This window comes from Porites lutea, chromosome 4 (genome assembly GCF_958299795.1).
Source record: "Porites lutea chromosome 4, jaPorLute2.1, whole genome shotgun sequence".
Taxonomy (NCBI): Eukaryota; Metazoa; Cnidaria; class Anthozoa; order Scleractinia; family Poritidae; genus Porites; species Porites lutea.
The window spans coordinates 7,466,035-7,479,116 of NC_133204.1; the positions used below are offsets into that span (position 1 = coordinate 7,466,035).

A 13,082-nucleotide genomic window follows, 5' to 3' on the forward strand; every position below is an offset into this window, starting at 1 on the left:
CCCTCGATAACTCGAACTCCCGCTAACTCGAACCAATTTTCGTTTCCCCTCAGGTCATTTTCTGTATAATTTTACCCTCGATAACTCGAACCATGTTTTGAGCCCTTAAAAAGTCGGGAAAAAAGCCGTGTACTGGCGTCCGAAACATTGAATTTTGGATTTCCTATTAACGTGTTGTAGCTATAGGAGATAGTTTACTAATTGAGGCTGATGTTGATTGTCACAGGCTAACGTGAAGCAGCTTTACTTCTCAAAACAGTAAAACGCTCTATTTAGGCTATGTTTTGTTATGTTACGTTCTGATTTATAATCTAGAAGTATCTTTTCATTTTCACTTGACATTTCTACCATTAAATGTGATTAAAATGTTCACTGTGCAGTAAAAACTGTTTTTTACCTTACTCTCCTCAGCTATTTTCTTCGAGCTCCCGATAACTCGAACTCCCGATAACTCTAACTTTTTTCGATTTCCCTTGAGGGTTCGAGTTATCGGGAGTCGACTGTAGAATAATGAGAGCAGACAAACCTAACAACAGCACGTTGAATTGATTCCATGGATACTATGTGCTGCTTTCAAAATAAAGCGGAGACCAACAGGGTGAGGCATATTCAACACAAGACCTTACTTATGAATTATAGGCCTGTTAACGTTCTTTAACATATTTGCTACAACTAGATAAATTTCTACGTCATAAGCCTAGGATCTTTGAGGCTTTAGATTTGACCTCTCTGACTTGTGTATCCCATTGCAGCCATATTGCAAATCATTTTGTTTAAAGATACCCAGGTACTTATGGCAGGATACTATCCCTAGGGGTCTCCCTAGGGGTTTTTCTCAGCGGCACTTGTGAAGGCAAAACCACAACGACAAACCAGTGAGGGTCCGCCGGATCTTTAGTAGACCTGGATCAGTAAAATCTTGAGTAACAAATTTTAAACTTAAAATAGTAAACTGATCCTTAGGGCGGGAAGAGTGATAGAAAAAATAATGAAAGAGAACAAAAATAAAGTGGTGAATTATATTTGCCCGATATTTCTGTTTGCAACACAAACCTTCAACGGGGGCTATAAAAGAAAAATGAATACGTGACGGATAAAAGATGAACGTTACGTATGCGAGATTTGAATACATAGCAAACAGAAAATGATAGGCTACTAAAAAGATAAATGTCATTAACTAAGTTCATCACGTCTATTCATACCATGAGGTTCTAGAGTCATAGCTTTGTCAATGAGGTGTGCCTCGAGTGCCTTTCTGACAGAGTCACGGTTGCTACGGATTAGTTCTACGGGAATAAGAAGGACGTCGTTGATAGAGTGATCGGCTTGATTAAATGTTCGGAGATAGGAGTAGGATTTTGCAAATGGCCATAGTTGAGAATGGAGTAACCTGAGATCAGGCGTTATTTTATTTATTTATTTATTTTGCTTCTTTGCTTCTTTGGCTCGAGGGGGGAAAATGACGCCCTCTTCCCGTGAGAGACATAAAGGGATAATAGGGAGAGGACATGATCTCAGACTAAGAATGGAGCGGCAATGCTCCCCAAAGAGTTGGTGGAGATGGCGCTTGGCCTCCCCAATGTACTGTTTGCCGCATTTTTGGCATTCATTGAGATAAATAAGGTTTTTGGATTTACAGTTTAAGGGGTCATGTATACGGTCGTTTCTCTTTGGTGGAGGTGAAGGTGTAGCTGGCTTGGCCTTGTTTTAAAAATGGACAGGTACGGCAGCGTGCATGAATGATTGCATTTTGAAACGTCGGGGGATGTTTTTTTTTTCTCAGGAACATCTTACACCTAAAGGTCGGTTCTGATTTAGATCTAGTTATAGACATAACATTGCATTTATCCAAGATGACTTCATCCTGAGAGCTCAGAATATCACGATACATTACAGCATCATCAGTAAACAGCTTTATCTTGGAATTCTGGTTGCAAGCAATGCCATTTAAATAAGTGACGAACAGAAAGAGACCAAGCACCGTGCCTTGGGGAACACCAGATGTGACATCAACCCAATCTGATTTTGCACCATTTACATGGATACGTTGGGAGCGGCCAAGAAGGAAGGACTTGATCCATTCCGGGGTCTTATTTCCAATACAATAGTAGTGAAGCTTGTGTAGTAACCCCTGATGAGGGACACTATCAAAAGCTTTTGCAAAATCTAACAGAAGAACATTAGTTCTTGTACGCCTGTCCAGAGAGGAGAACCAATCATCTAGAACGGTTATCAGTTGGGTTAAGGTAGAAGAGCCTCTGCGAAATCCATGCCGATGGGGTATTATGATGTCGTTGTTGGAGAAATACTTTGACATAGAGCTTAAAACAATGAGTTGCATAACTTTTCAGGAAATGCAGGTCAACGAAATGGGTCTGTAATTTTTAGGAAGAGATTTGTCACCCTTTTTATAGATAGGAGTGACCACTGCTCTCTTCCAATCTCCTGGTACGCATGAGGAGTCTTACGATTGTTGAAAAATCCTTCATTTTGTAACATAGCAGCACATTGATGAGCAAAAGTTTTTAAGAATTCAAGGAGAAATTTGATCTGGTTCTGGGACTTTCCTAGAGCTGTTTTTCAATTCCAGTAACTATGAAAGCCGAGGAGGGTCTTCCGACTTCCGACTTCCTATTTCCAACTTCCGACTTCCAACTTCCGACTTCTAACTTCCGACTTCCAACTTGACTCCTCCGTCGGGCTCGATTGTCGCTCGATCCGCCAAGCGGGTATTAATGCTCAAGGTCAAGGCTCAGTAGAAAGAACGGCTGTACCGTTCTAGACACAAAAGAGAACAACTTAAGTTGCTCTTGTAAAAGCAACTAAGCACAGAGCCAATCAGGCAACTGATGAGGTTCGCTTGGGGAACCGAAACCATGGTCTTGCCGGATCACAAAGTGGCTGCTGATGACAAAACAGTCCAAACACTGTTAAGCTTATTGAAAAGCCATAACCAAGGGAGGAAATACGCGTTCCAGTCAAAAGACTAACATTTTCTTTAGAAAAACACTAAGCTGGAATCTACTGAGTCACAATGCATTCTCCATAGTTGATGCAGCTTCATTTTTAGCTGCACTTCATTCTTATAAGTTCGGATTTGTAAATCACTATCCGTGATGAGTTAACATCCTGCAAAGAAAACTAACGAGCTGGGACCCAGAAAGATACAGCAAGTAAGTAAGTAAGTAAGTAAGTAAGTAAGTAAGTAAGTAAGTAAGTAAGTAAGTAAGTAAGTAAGTAAGTAAGTAAGTAAGTAAGTAAGTAAGTAAAAACTTTATTAATGTGTCAATGTATTTAGTTTTCACAACTAACTGGGGACACAAAAATAAAAATTATTTACAAATAAGAAATAATAATAATAATAATGTATATACAATTAAAATATGTAGCATGTATAAATTGTATAATAAGACAATAGGTATATAAAAGGTAGTCTCTAAGAATTGCAAAGGTTACAGCAGCTGTTGTTGTTGTTTAAGAGTGACGTTAGGTCTTTTTTCCTAATGTTCTTTTTGAAAGATTCAATATTCGAGGAGCCTTTCAATTTAATATCTAGTTTCGAACATATATGAGGTCCTTGATATCTAAGAGAATGCTTTCCATAGTTAATAGTGTTAAAAGTCGGAATATCAAAATCATTGTTTCTTTGTGAATAACTAGTGCTTTTCCGCTTAAATAGTTCGTTAACAATACTCGGTGCGAGGCCATATTTTACTTTGTACATTAATATAGCGATGTCTTGTTGTCTTCGATTTAGTAGTGAAGGTAGCTCTGCACGAAACAGAAGGTTTTCGTGTATGATTCTGAATGGGAGTTAAATACTGCTCTAAGTGCGCGTTCTTGAATCCGCTCTATTTTTCTACTGTCAGAAGATCTACAGTTATGCCAAACCAGATGGCAATATATTAAGTGAGGCAGGATGGACGATTTGAAGATTATCAGTTTTGCTTTGCATGGTATCAAATTTCGCAGTCTCAATAAGACACTAAATTTTTGACTGGCTTTTATGCAAATGTTACTGATATGGCTGGTGAAATTAAGCTTGTCATCTGTTTCAACTCCAAGTAATTTAATTTGCGAAGTGTTGACAATGATCTGATCTTCAGTCTGCAGGGCCTCAATCTGTTTATCTGAGTCAATGTTTCTTGGATTGATAGTAAGACATTAAAACTTCTCTGTGTTGGCAAGTAGAAAGTTATCCCTGTACCATGACAAGGCTAACTTTCCATGATATTGTAGCCTGGAATATGCGATGTTGTAGTCCGACCCTGTTACATATAACTGATGGTCGTCAGCATACATGAAAAGGTTTGTGTCTTTAACCAACATGGTCATGTCATTCTGGAATAAGTTCCATAATAATGGACCAAATGAAGATCCCTGAGGACAACCACGTGACATTTTAGACCATTCACTTCTAATATTGCCTAGTTTTACACGACTGTATCTGTCATTCAGAAACGATCGGATTAGATCCAGTGATTGATTAGTGAACCCATATGCTTTGAGCGTTCTTGATGACTAAATTGTGACATAGAGAGTCAAAAGCCTTACTCATGTAAATGACCCCCAGCATTGCAGATTCACGGACTAAAAACAATTACATAGTTTTTCAGATCCAGAAGCTACTTTGGAGAAAATTAGAGCCCTTACTCGGCCGTAATAAAAAGCTTTTCTCTTTAAAAGAGGTCAAAGAATATGCTCATGCATCAGAGGGCAAATCCTGCCGACCAGACACAAAAACCAAAGCAGATCGATATGTGTGCCATCTGCTCGAATCTGCCATGACTTCTCAATGTGAAACAGGCGGCTTAACCAGAACCTTCCAGAGCATAATCTACCCAGCAGGAGGAAAAAAAAGTTAGTGGAACAAACAGCATCTTTAGCATAAGATAAAAGTCGTGTAGGCCTATCACCTCCGTTCATTGCTACGAAAGTTGCAGGTCAGAAGTTGGAAGTCGGAAGTCGGAAGTTGGAAATCGGAAGTTGGAAGTCGGAAGTCGGAAGTTGGAAGTCGGAAGTCGGAAGTCAGAAGTCGGAAGTCGGAAGACCCTCCTCGGCTTTCGTACAGTAACAGTAAAGAAAAATTATCAGCAATGTCAGGAAAGGGACTGGAATCTTTACTTGGGATTGTTAAAGTAACTTCAGCAGTAAACACTGACTTGAAGTAGCTGTTGAGTACATTTGCCTTGCCACTATTTGAACTAATGACTCGTTCTCCATCACGCAGGGGAGGGATACTAAAATATTCCCTTTCACGCACACTAACACAATTTCACGCGGTAAAAGGGTCAGTTACCACGGTAAAAGCGTCCCGTGTAACCGCACCTATTACTACGTATATGATTAAGTGTAAATTCCGACCGCGACGGCACGTTCTTACTCGATGGCACCGGGATGAGCTAAATTTTAAAGCAAATTGAACAAGTGACTTTAAGTTTTGTCGATTTCATAGTGAGTTATCAGGAACGTGTCACATCGAATGTGTAGTAGTAAAACTTGAAACCGCGTTTTCGAAAGTTTCCGTTTGTGGCCGTCATTGAGCATCTGAATTCCAAAAGAATCCGTAGGCGACTTTAAATGCAAGTTAAGTTTTGGGTAGTGTATCATGCAGTAAAAGAAAAAGAAACTAACTGTTTCAATACAAACTCACGTGCTCCTACTGAGTCATGAGAATTGGCATTTGCGAACAAACCCAAGAAAAGATCTTCAAAGTAAAACTTTGGCCAAAATTTGTAAAAAGGGAAATTACTGCCACTTTCTGTGGCGTTGGAATACGGATCACTGTGACATTAAAAAATGCGTGTGTTCAACCCCATACAACAAGCTTTTCAACAATCAATTTTAGCCTGCGAGAAAGCTCTCCATTTGGGGTAGTCGCGAGAAGTCACGTGAGAGCAGAACGCGACAGGAGACGCGAGTGCAGGGGACGGCCGCTCGCTCGCGCGTTCCCGCGGCTCGCTTTGCTAACCATACATCACCATCATCGGATACTCAGCGCTTATGCACACAAACACTGCATTCTTTGGGTTTAATAGCCTGCTTGGCAAGCGGTAGCTTCCTGGCCTGGGGAGGAGGGGGTGGCCGGTGGTACTCTGTCTCCTGGGGAGGAAGTAGGTGGTGGCTAGTACTCTGTCTCCTGGGGAGGAGGGGGTGGCGGGTGGTACTCTGTCTCCCGGGGAGAAGGGGGTGGCGGGTGGTACTCTGTCTCCCGGGGAGGAGGGGGTGGCCGGTGGTACTCTGTCTCCCAGGGAGGAGGGGGTGGCCGGTGGTACTCTGTCCCCTGAGGAGGTGAGTGGAGGATGGTAAAACGAAGAGGCCCCCAAGGTCGGGCCCTGATATGGCCACACCGCTAGGATACATCCCTTTAGCTTAAAGCTAGCAAATAGCCAAGAAGAAAATATTTCCCTACTACATAACCAAAATATTTTATTGTCTCATGCTGCAGTGGCTTTTACAAAATGCTCGAGCTAATAAAAATAGATAATTATTACAAAAGCTGTAACTGATTAAAAGTAGAGCATATCATGAAAGTAAAAATGATACTAATATACTATCACCATTATAAAAATCCTTTTTTTTATAAGAACATTGAGGCTGAAAATGGAAAACAAAGCACATCCTTATCTAACCTGTGATTAGGCATTCTTTCTTTTCAGGGAAGAGTGACACCGGGCAAAGAAAAGGGAAGAAGGACCGCCTGATCACAGGTTGATCCTAAGAACAACACTCAGGCTAAAGTTCTGAGGAGAACATTGTTTCTTTTACCAGTGTCAACATAAAAAAAAAAATTTCCACAAGGAATGCAGTACATGTTTGGCTGAACATTAGTATACTGTGTTCCCCCTCCACATCATAGCTAACCTCCCACAAAGACGTTCTTAGGGCTTTGTCACGCATTCCTTCCCCACGATGGGGAGGACGGCGTGATGATCCAAAAGAACATCTGTGTGGGAGGCCACCTTATCGCTACCCTCTCCAACACATGAGGTAAAAGCCAACTAGGGCTGCCAACCCCTAGTCTCCATCAAAGCTGCTTGGACCTAAGTCACGCAATGCTCTTAATGTTCCACGCGTGGGGATGGAGGGTATTGCGTGACTCCACTCTGAGCAGCTGCAGAGACTAGTCAACCCCATTTTATTACATTTAATTTCATAAAATCTAAGTAACAACATTTTGAGGCTCAAAAATCCACCAAATATAAAAATTAATTCCTAGCTCTACCTAAGCTCAAAATATTAGAATGATGTAAAAATAGAGAATATTTTGTTACCTGGCAAAATTCCATTACAAGGTGCATAACCTAACAGGCTCATTCCTTAATAAACCATAATTATTATGGTTTGTAATTTTCCTAACATTGTTTGGGGAATCAAACAACCAAGTCTACAATGATTATATTTTGCCTCAGAACTCTTGATTGTCATAATTCCCAATATTATCCACAATGCAACAACCTAAAATTTTAATAAGATAAAGGATGATTCTAGCACGTAATTACCTAATATTAAAATGTTGTTATTGTCACACGTGACAATTTTTAATTTCACAAAAGCATCCTATCTTTTTTTATAATATTATTATCATGCTGTAAAATCCTATTTACAAACAAGCAAATTATACAACAACAGAATTCTAATCTAGATTGGCCATATACAACAACTGCTGGTAAAAATCTTTTGAAAGAAAATTCACATAACATGACTTTTTGTACCAATGCATCATTGTATTGAGTAGCATAAATTCACAACAAAATTAACCACAAACATCTCTTAAATTGCCATGACATCTGTAACAACTATGGAAACAAAAAAGCACTTAACTCATTCATGTCTTACCAATTTCAAGAATAATTTGTCAGTTGCTAAGTGAGAAATATTTAATAATGCATAATTGGTAGAATTCACCATAAAACTTCCATCTTTTCTAGTTTTTCTCCAATCAAAATCACATATTTCCGAGAGCAGGAATATGTTTAAGATAAAGCTGAGGTGCACGTGTTACAAAATATCAAGAAAATAATATTACTTTCATCATAACTAACAGATGAAGAAGGAGTATGTGTTGAAAAACTCTAGTTGTTTTCTGATAAACGTCTAAATTCTCCTTTCAGAGTGCCTTGTGTTTGCCTATGAAATGAAAGGGAAAAGACAAATAACATGAAGAGTTGCTTAGGCCATATTCCATGCATCTGATAAATATTATGATGAGGTTCAATTCATTCTTGGTTCAAAGGATAAACCTATTCTCAGACATTACCATACAAATGTTTTGTTTAAAAAAGCAAATTTTAAAAAAAATTATTAGAACCAAGGACAAACTGAACTACAACATATGGAACTGTATGTCAGTATGACATTCTTGCTATAATTCAAAGAAACATTCTAGTGTTGCAGAAAAAGTGTTATTATTAAAATATATAAATTTTAGAAACAATCAAATGACAATCAAAGTTGGACTCTTCCACTCTGAATTCAGAGATATACATAATTAGTAAATTCCAACTAGTGGTCTTTTATCAATGCTGCGCTCTGATTGGTTGAGCTACTACTAGGCTATATGTTATAACCGACTAGTAGCGAAAAGCGCCAGCTTTTTGGCAGCAAAAGATCGAGGATTAAAGTCTAGCTTTGACTAGCTAGAGTTGTTTTGTCTCGATATTTTTGACCAACTTGTCGGATTTTACTGAGTCAATAACCCATTCGGCCTTCGGCCTTATGGGCTATTGACTCAGAGCCCACTTGGAATCGAGGAATAATTGTTAATTAATAGTTCTTGTAAAACTCCACAGGAGTAAAATATCAAATACCTTGTAACCAAACACTAACACTGGTCCATGCTCTACTCTTTGGTAATAGAGCCTTTTAGCCTCTTGACACACAGTTCAAGGGTGCTGCTTCTATCTTTGTGTAAACTGATGTGAAGTTCTAACGATCCCTGGTCAGCAAATTCTTTATCACAAACCCAGCACTTTAGTGGCTCATTATCAGTAGTACTCTTTCGTTTTTGTGGACCTATTGCACTAGGTTGCCGGCTTCCAGCAATACTCACTGGCTGATGAATCAGGAAATGATCATAAAGCTTTGAAAGGGTGGGGCATGTCACTTTACAATAAGAACAAGGGAAACATTTTTCCTTCTCATGACTTTTCATGTGGACTGAAAGTGTTGACTGTGTTCTGTAACAGTTGTCGCATAGAGAACACTTGAATGGTCTTTCACCGGTGTGCATTCTTACATGCCCTGCCAACTCGGTAGTGGAGACAAATGCCTTGCCACACTCACTGCACTTGAAAGGTTTGTTGACAATTTTCATTAATTTTTCAATGTCAAGTTCTGCCTCCCCATTGGGCAGTTTTCCATTGACAGGTTTGTCATTTGCAGTATGCGCATTGTGATCTTTTGCTAATGACAACTGCGCCATCTTCAGCCCTGTAGCCACCCTCGCTGGTTGGTCATCAGTAAGTTCTTGGTGAGGTTGGTCACTGGCTTGAGAAGCTTGTTCTGTAGTTTGAGAGACATCTCTATCATGATTAATACCATTGTTCAGAATAGAACTATGTAATTGTTGGTGAGTAGCAAGTTCTGATGCACTTCCAAAAGCCATTATACAAAGATGGCATTTGAAAGGCAAGTCAATTAAATGAAATTTCTTATGGATAGTGAGATCAGACATTTGCTTGAATGACAAGTCACATCTAGTACATGAAAATGGTTTGTCCCCAATGTGGCTTCTTTTGTGGACACCTAGTTCTGATGCAGTCTTGAATTGTTTTGCACAAAAACTGCACTTGTATGGCTTTTCCCCTGTATGAGTTCTGCAATGAACAACAAGTTCTGATGTTGTTTTGAAGCACTTATTACAACTGGTGCATTTGAAAGGCTTTTCACCGGTATGTATTCTTTGATGTACTACAAGTTCTGATTTCCTTCCATAAGACTTGTTGCACTGATTGCATTTGTATGGTCTTTCGCCAGTGTGAATGACCCAATGTTGAAAAAGCTTGGACTTGAAGGCAAAGGACTTATCACACTGAGAACACTTGTAAAGCTTTTTTCCAGTATGGCTTTCATTATGAGCTGACAACTCATCCCTGCTGCTAAATGACAGTGAACAAATGGGACAGGAAAAGGAATTCTGACTGACATGGCTTTGTTCGTGGACTTCAAGATGATCTTTTGATTTGAACGCTTTTTCACAAACCTCACATTCAACAGTCTTTGCAGCCCTGTGACTCTTCTCATGCTTTTTGACTTCAGATTGTGTCCTGAAATTTTTTCCACAATGTTTGCACTTATGAGGTTTCTCTGCACAGTGACTTTTTTCATGATTTGTAAGATCAGCCTGTCGAAAGTAGCTCCGGTCACACTTGCTACACTTGTACGGCCTGTCACCTGAGGTTATTTTCTTGTGTAAACCAAGCTCTGATGCAGTCCTAAAAGACCTATCACAGTGGGTAACACACTTGTAAGGCCTTTCACCTGTGTGGAACCTGTCATGTACCACAAGCTCAGATTTGGTTTTGAATGCCTTGTCACATTTCAAACACCTAAAAGGCCGCTCTCCTGTATGAACCCTTTGGTGTACCACAAGCTCAGACTCTCTCTTGTAAGTCTTCTCACAATTTGGACACTTGTAAGGTCGTTCACCACTGTGTGTTACCTGATGAAGAAGCAGTTTTGACTTATAAAGGAAAGCCTTTTCACACTGTCCACACTGGTAGTAGTGTACTGAACCTGAGCGGCTTTTATTCTGATGAACTGGACTCGGAGTTGGTAATGCATCGCCATTCTGTAACTGACCAACTACCTGTATTATCACATGGTTGGCATTGCTTGTTGATGGCTGTGACAGTTTTTCCATAGATTGACTACAATTTGTGCGGTTTCTTTTGACACCTGATAAAAGAATATTCATAAGTCAAGACATAATATCAGTGCATAACCAAATATCAAACAAAGCCTCAAGTCACAAAGTGCAATATTTTAAAGGACTTCAAAATTTTAATGAATTAATTTTTCAAGTTTTATTAAAATCACCTCTTTTAAAGTGTGGTAAAATTAAGGGTTAATAAATAATACGCAAATAATTTGCTCCTGTATACTGAACATGATGAAGTTCACCTTACTAATTGCGAGTCACGGAATGGGAAGAAACAATATTATAGTCATAAGGTTCATTGAACCATTTTTCCTTCTCCACTGGTGCATTACAAATCTAATGGGTCTTCCTCAAGAAACCTGTTACAAAAGTGCAAAAGCGATCCAGTCCCCTCTAACCTGGGCTGAAAATTGGCAGCAAATGTCAACAAATCCCATGCTATACCTGCATATGTCCCTAGGGTCACACTCTCCTCCGTGCTGGCAGCTGATATGCGCATTACTACGCGACCACTTTGGCTTCACATGAGGGTGAAATATGGCCACTCCATAGTAATTTCAATGTACAGTCAAACACTGCTTTATGGACACCCACTAAAGATGGACACCTTGTTATTACGGACAGTTTGCTTTGTCCCTTAGGAAAGAAAGCCCTTACATTTTCTCTACATTCAACCCTTTTTATATGGACACCCTGTTAATACACACACTGTCTATGGACCCTCAGTGTCCGTATTAACGGAGTTTGACTTTAGTTTGTCTTCGAGGTTTGTTCAAAATCACTCGGCAGAAGTATAAACCAAGTGTAAGACATTACCATATTCAGATCAACAAAGCTACAAACTCAATCCACTTGTGAAAACAATGGCAGTTGTCCAAGAAGGATGGCCAGAACACTGTGTAAAGACTGCACAAAAGGATACCAAGAGGATATACCAGTACCGTCAAAGGCACGATGACAACAAGCAGAAGTGTGTCATGAATCAAACAGCGGATCAAATGAAAGCGTGATGTTTTAACACAATATTTATAAATCGTCGCTATTTTGCTCGGCCTACTCTTCGCTTCGAGTTTGATGAACTCAGCTTAGCTTAGGTGTATGTACGAGTATATATTTTTACGTCACCACGAATACAGAATGTTGGTTAGAATAGCAAGTTACACTCACTACGTTACTTCAAGTAAAACAAAGCGTAGCGTGTATAATATTTCAAGTGCTCCGATCCTCATAATAAACACACAACTGCACACTGATTTTGCTCCTTCTGACATCTCAGTAACGACTAATACAAGATAAAAACATACACGATCCCACGACAGCGTAATTTCTGTATAAAGGTGAATTTCGCAAAGGAAACAAATTTCTTGGGAAAAGACTTTCTCGCTGATTTCCTTCGCATACCGACACACAAACCTACGTCTGCACGTTGAAAGAATCTGTTTAAATAAGGACAAATTTATTCAACGTAGCTCATACTAATAAAGCACTTCAACATACCTTAATTATGCGTTGCTTCACGGATATCTTCAGTCTCTAAAAATCTGAAACACTCTAAAACATCGGATACCAACCGGATACATCAGAGGAATCCGCACGCCATACCCACTTGTAGCACGAAATCGAGGCCAACGCCTTCCGTTGTTCAGAGGCAGGGGAGGGGAGGGTGAGAGAAATTTGGCCATCGTAGTTTGATCAAAAATATAACACAAACAGCGGTGATAGCTCACAATGTTTATCACCGCTGTTTGTATTTTATTTTTGTATTTTGATCTATTTTCGTACTTGCGACCACTCCGACCAGCAGGTAAGGGTTGTTCAAAGCTGGGTTAAGATAACCCAAGGTTGTTAGTGCGAAATTTGAATTCAGATATATCAGTTTAATTCTTTTTGCATATATAATTCGTTAATGGCATGCTCTAAAAATAATTGAGAAAATTTTCCCGGAAAATGCTTTTGAACAAAAGAAAAAGAAACCCGTATCAACATTTAACCTCGGGTTAGCGCTAAAAGGCGTTCGAAGATCTACAATCTTGGACAGAATAAAATGGAACAGCAAACCTCCATCCCCCCAAATCAACAAAAACAACAACAAGTTTATTCAGAATTACCATTTCTATACGTTACCGATTAAAATACAATACATAAAAGACAACTAAGTCTATGATAGTTAAAACTGAGTTGAACAGTGAAAAAAGGAAAT

At 39.4% G+C, this 13,082-nt stretch overlaps 1 protein-coding gene across 2 annotated transcripts; it reads right to left on the minus strand.

The window, feature by feature from the left end:
- Positions 1 to 6,832: 6,832 nt before the first annotated feature.
- LOC140935564 (uncharacterized) lies at positions 6,833 to 10,937 on the minus strand. Of its 2 annotated transcripts, none has more exons than XM_073385126.1 (2): positions 8,811 to 10,937; positions 6,833 to 7,799 (listed from the first exon to the last, which is right to left on the minus strand). In XM_073385126.1, exon 1 carries the CDS (start codon positions 10,916 to 10,918, stop codon positions 8,843 to 8,845), a length of 2,076 nt encoding a protein of 691 aa, XP_073241227.1. In that variant the 5' UTR covers positions 10,919 to 10,937; the 3' UTR covers positions 6,833 to 7,799; positions 8,811 to 8,842. The 2 variants fall into 2 exon arrangements, with proteins under 2 accessions (XP_073241227.1, XP_073241228.1); XM_073385127.1 differs by having other exon boundaries at positions 6,837 to 8,130; positions 8,811 to 10,899.
- Between the last annotated feature and the right edge of the window lie 2,145 nt (positions 10,938 to 13,082).

What these genes read in the sequence shown, in the direction of transcription:
- LOC140935564 (XM_073385126.1), bottom strand. Translation starts at nt 10,918, where the DNA reads ATGAATATTCTTTTATCAGGTGTCAAAAGAAACCGCACAAATTGTAGT.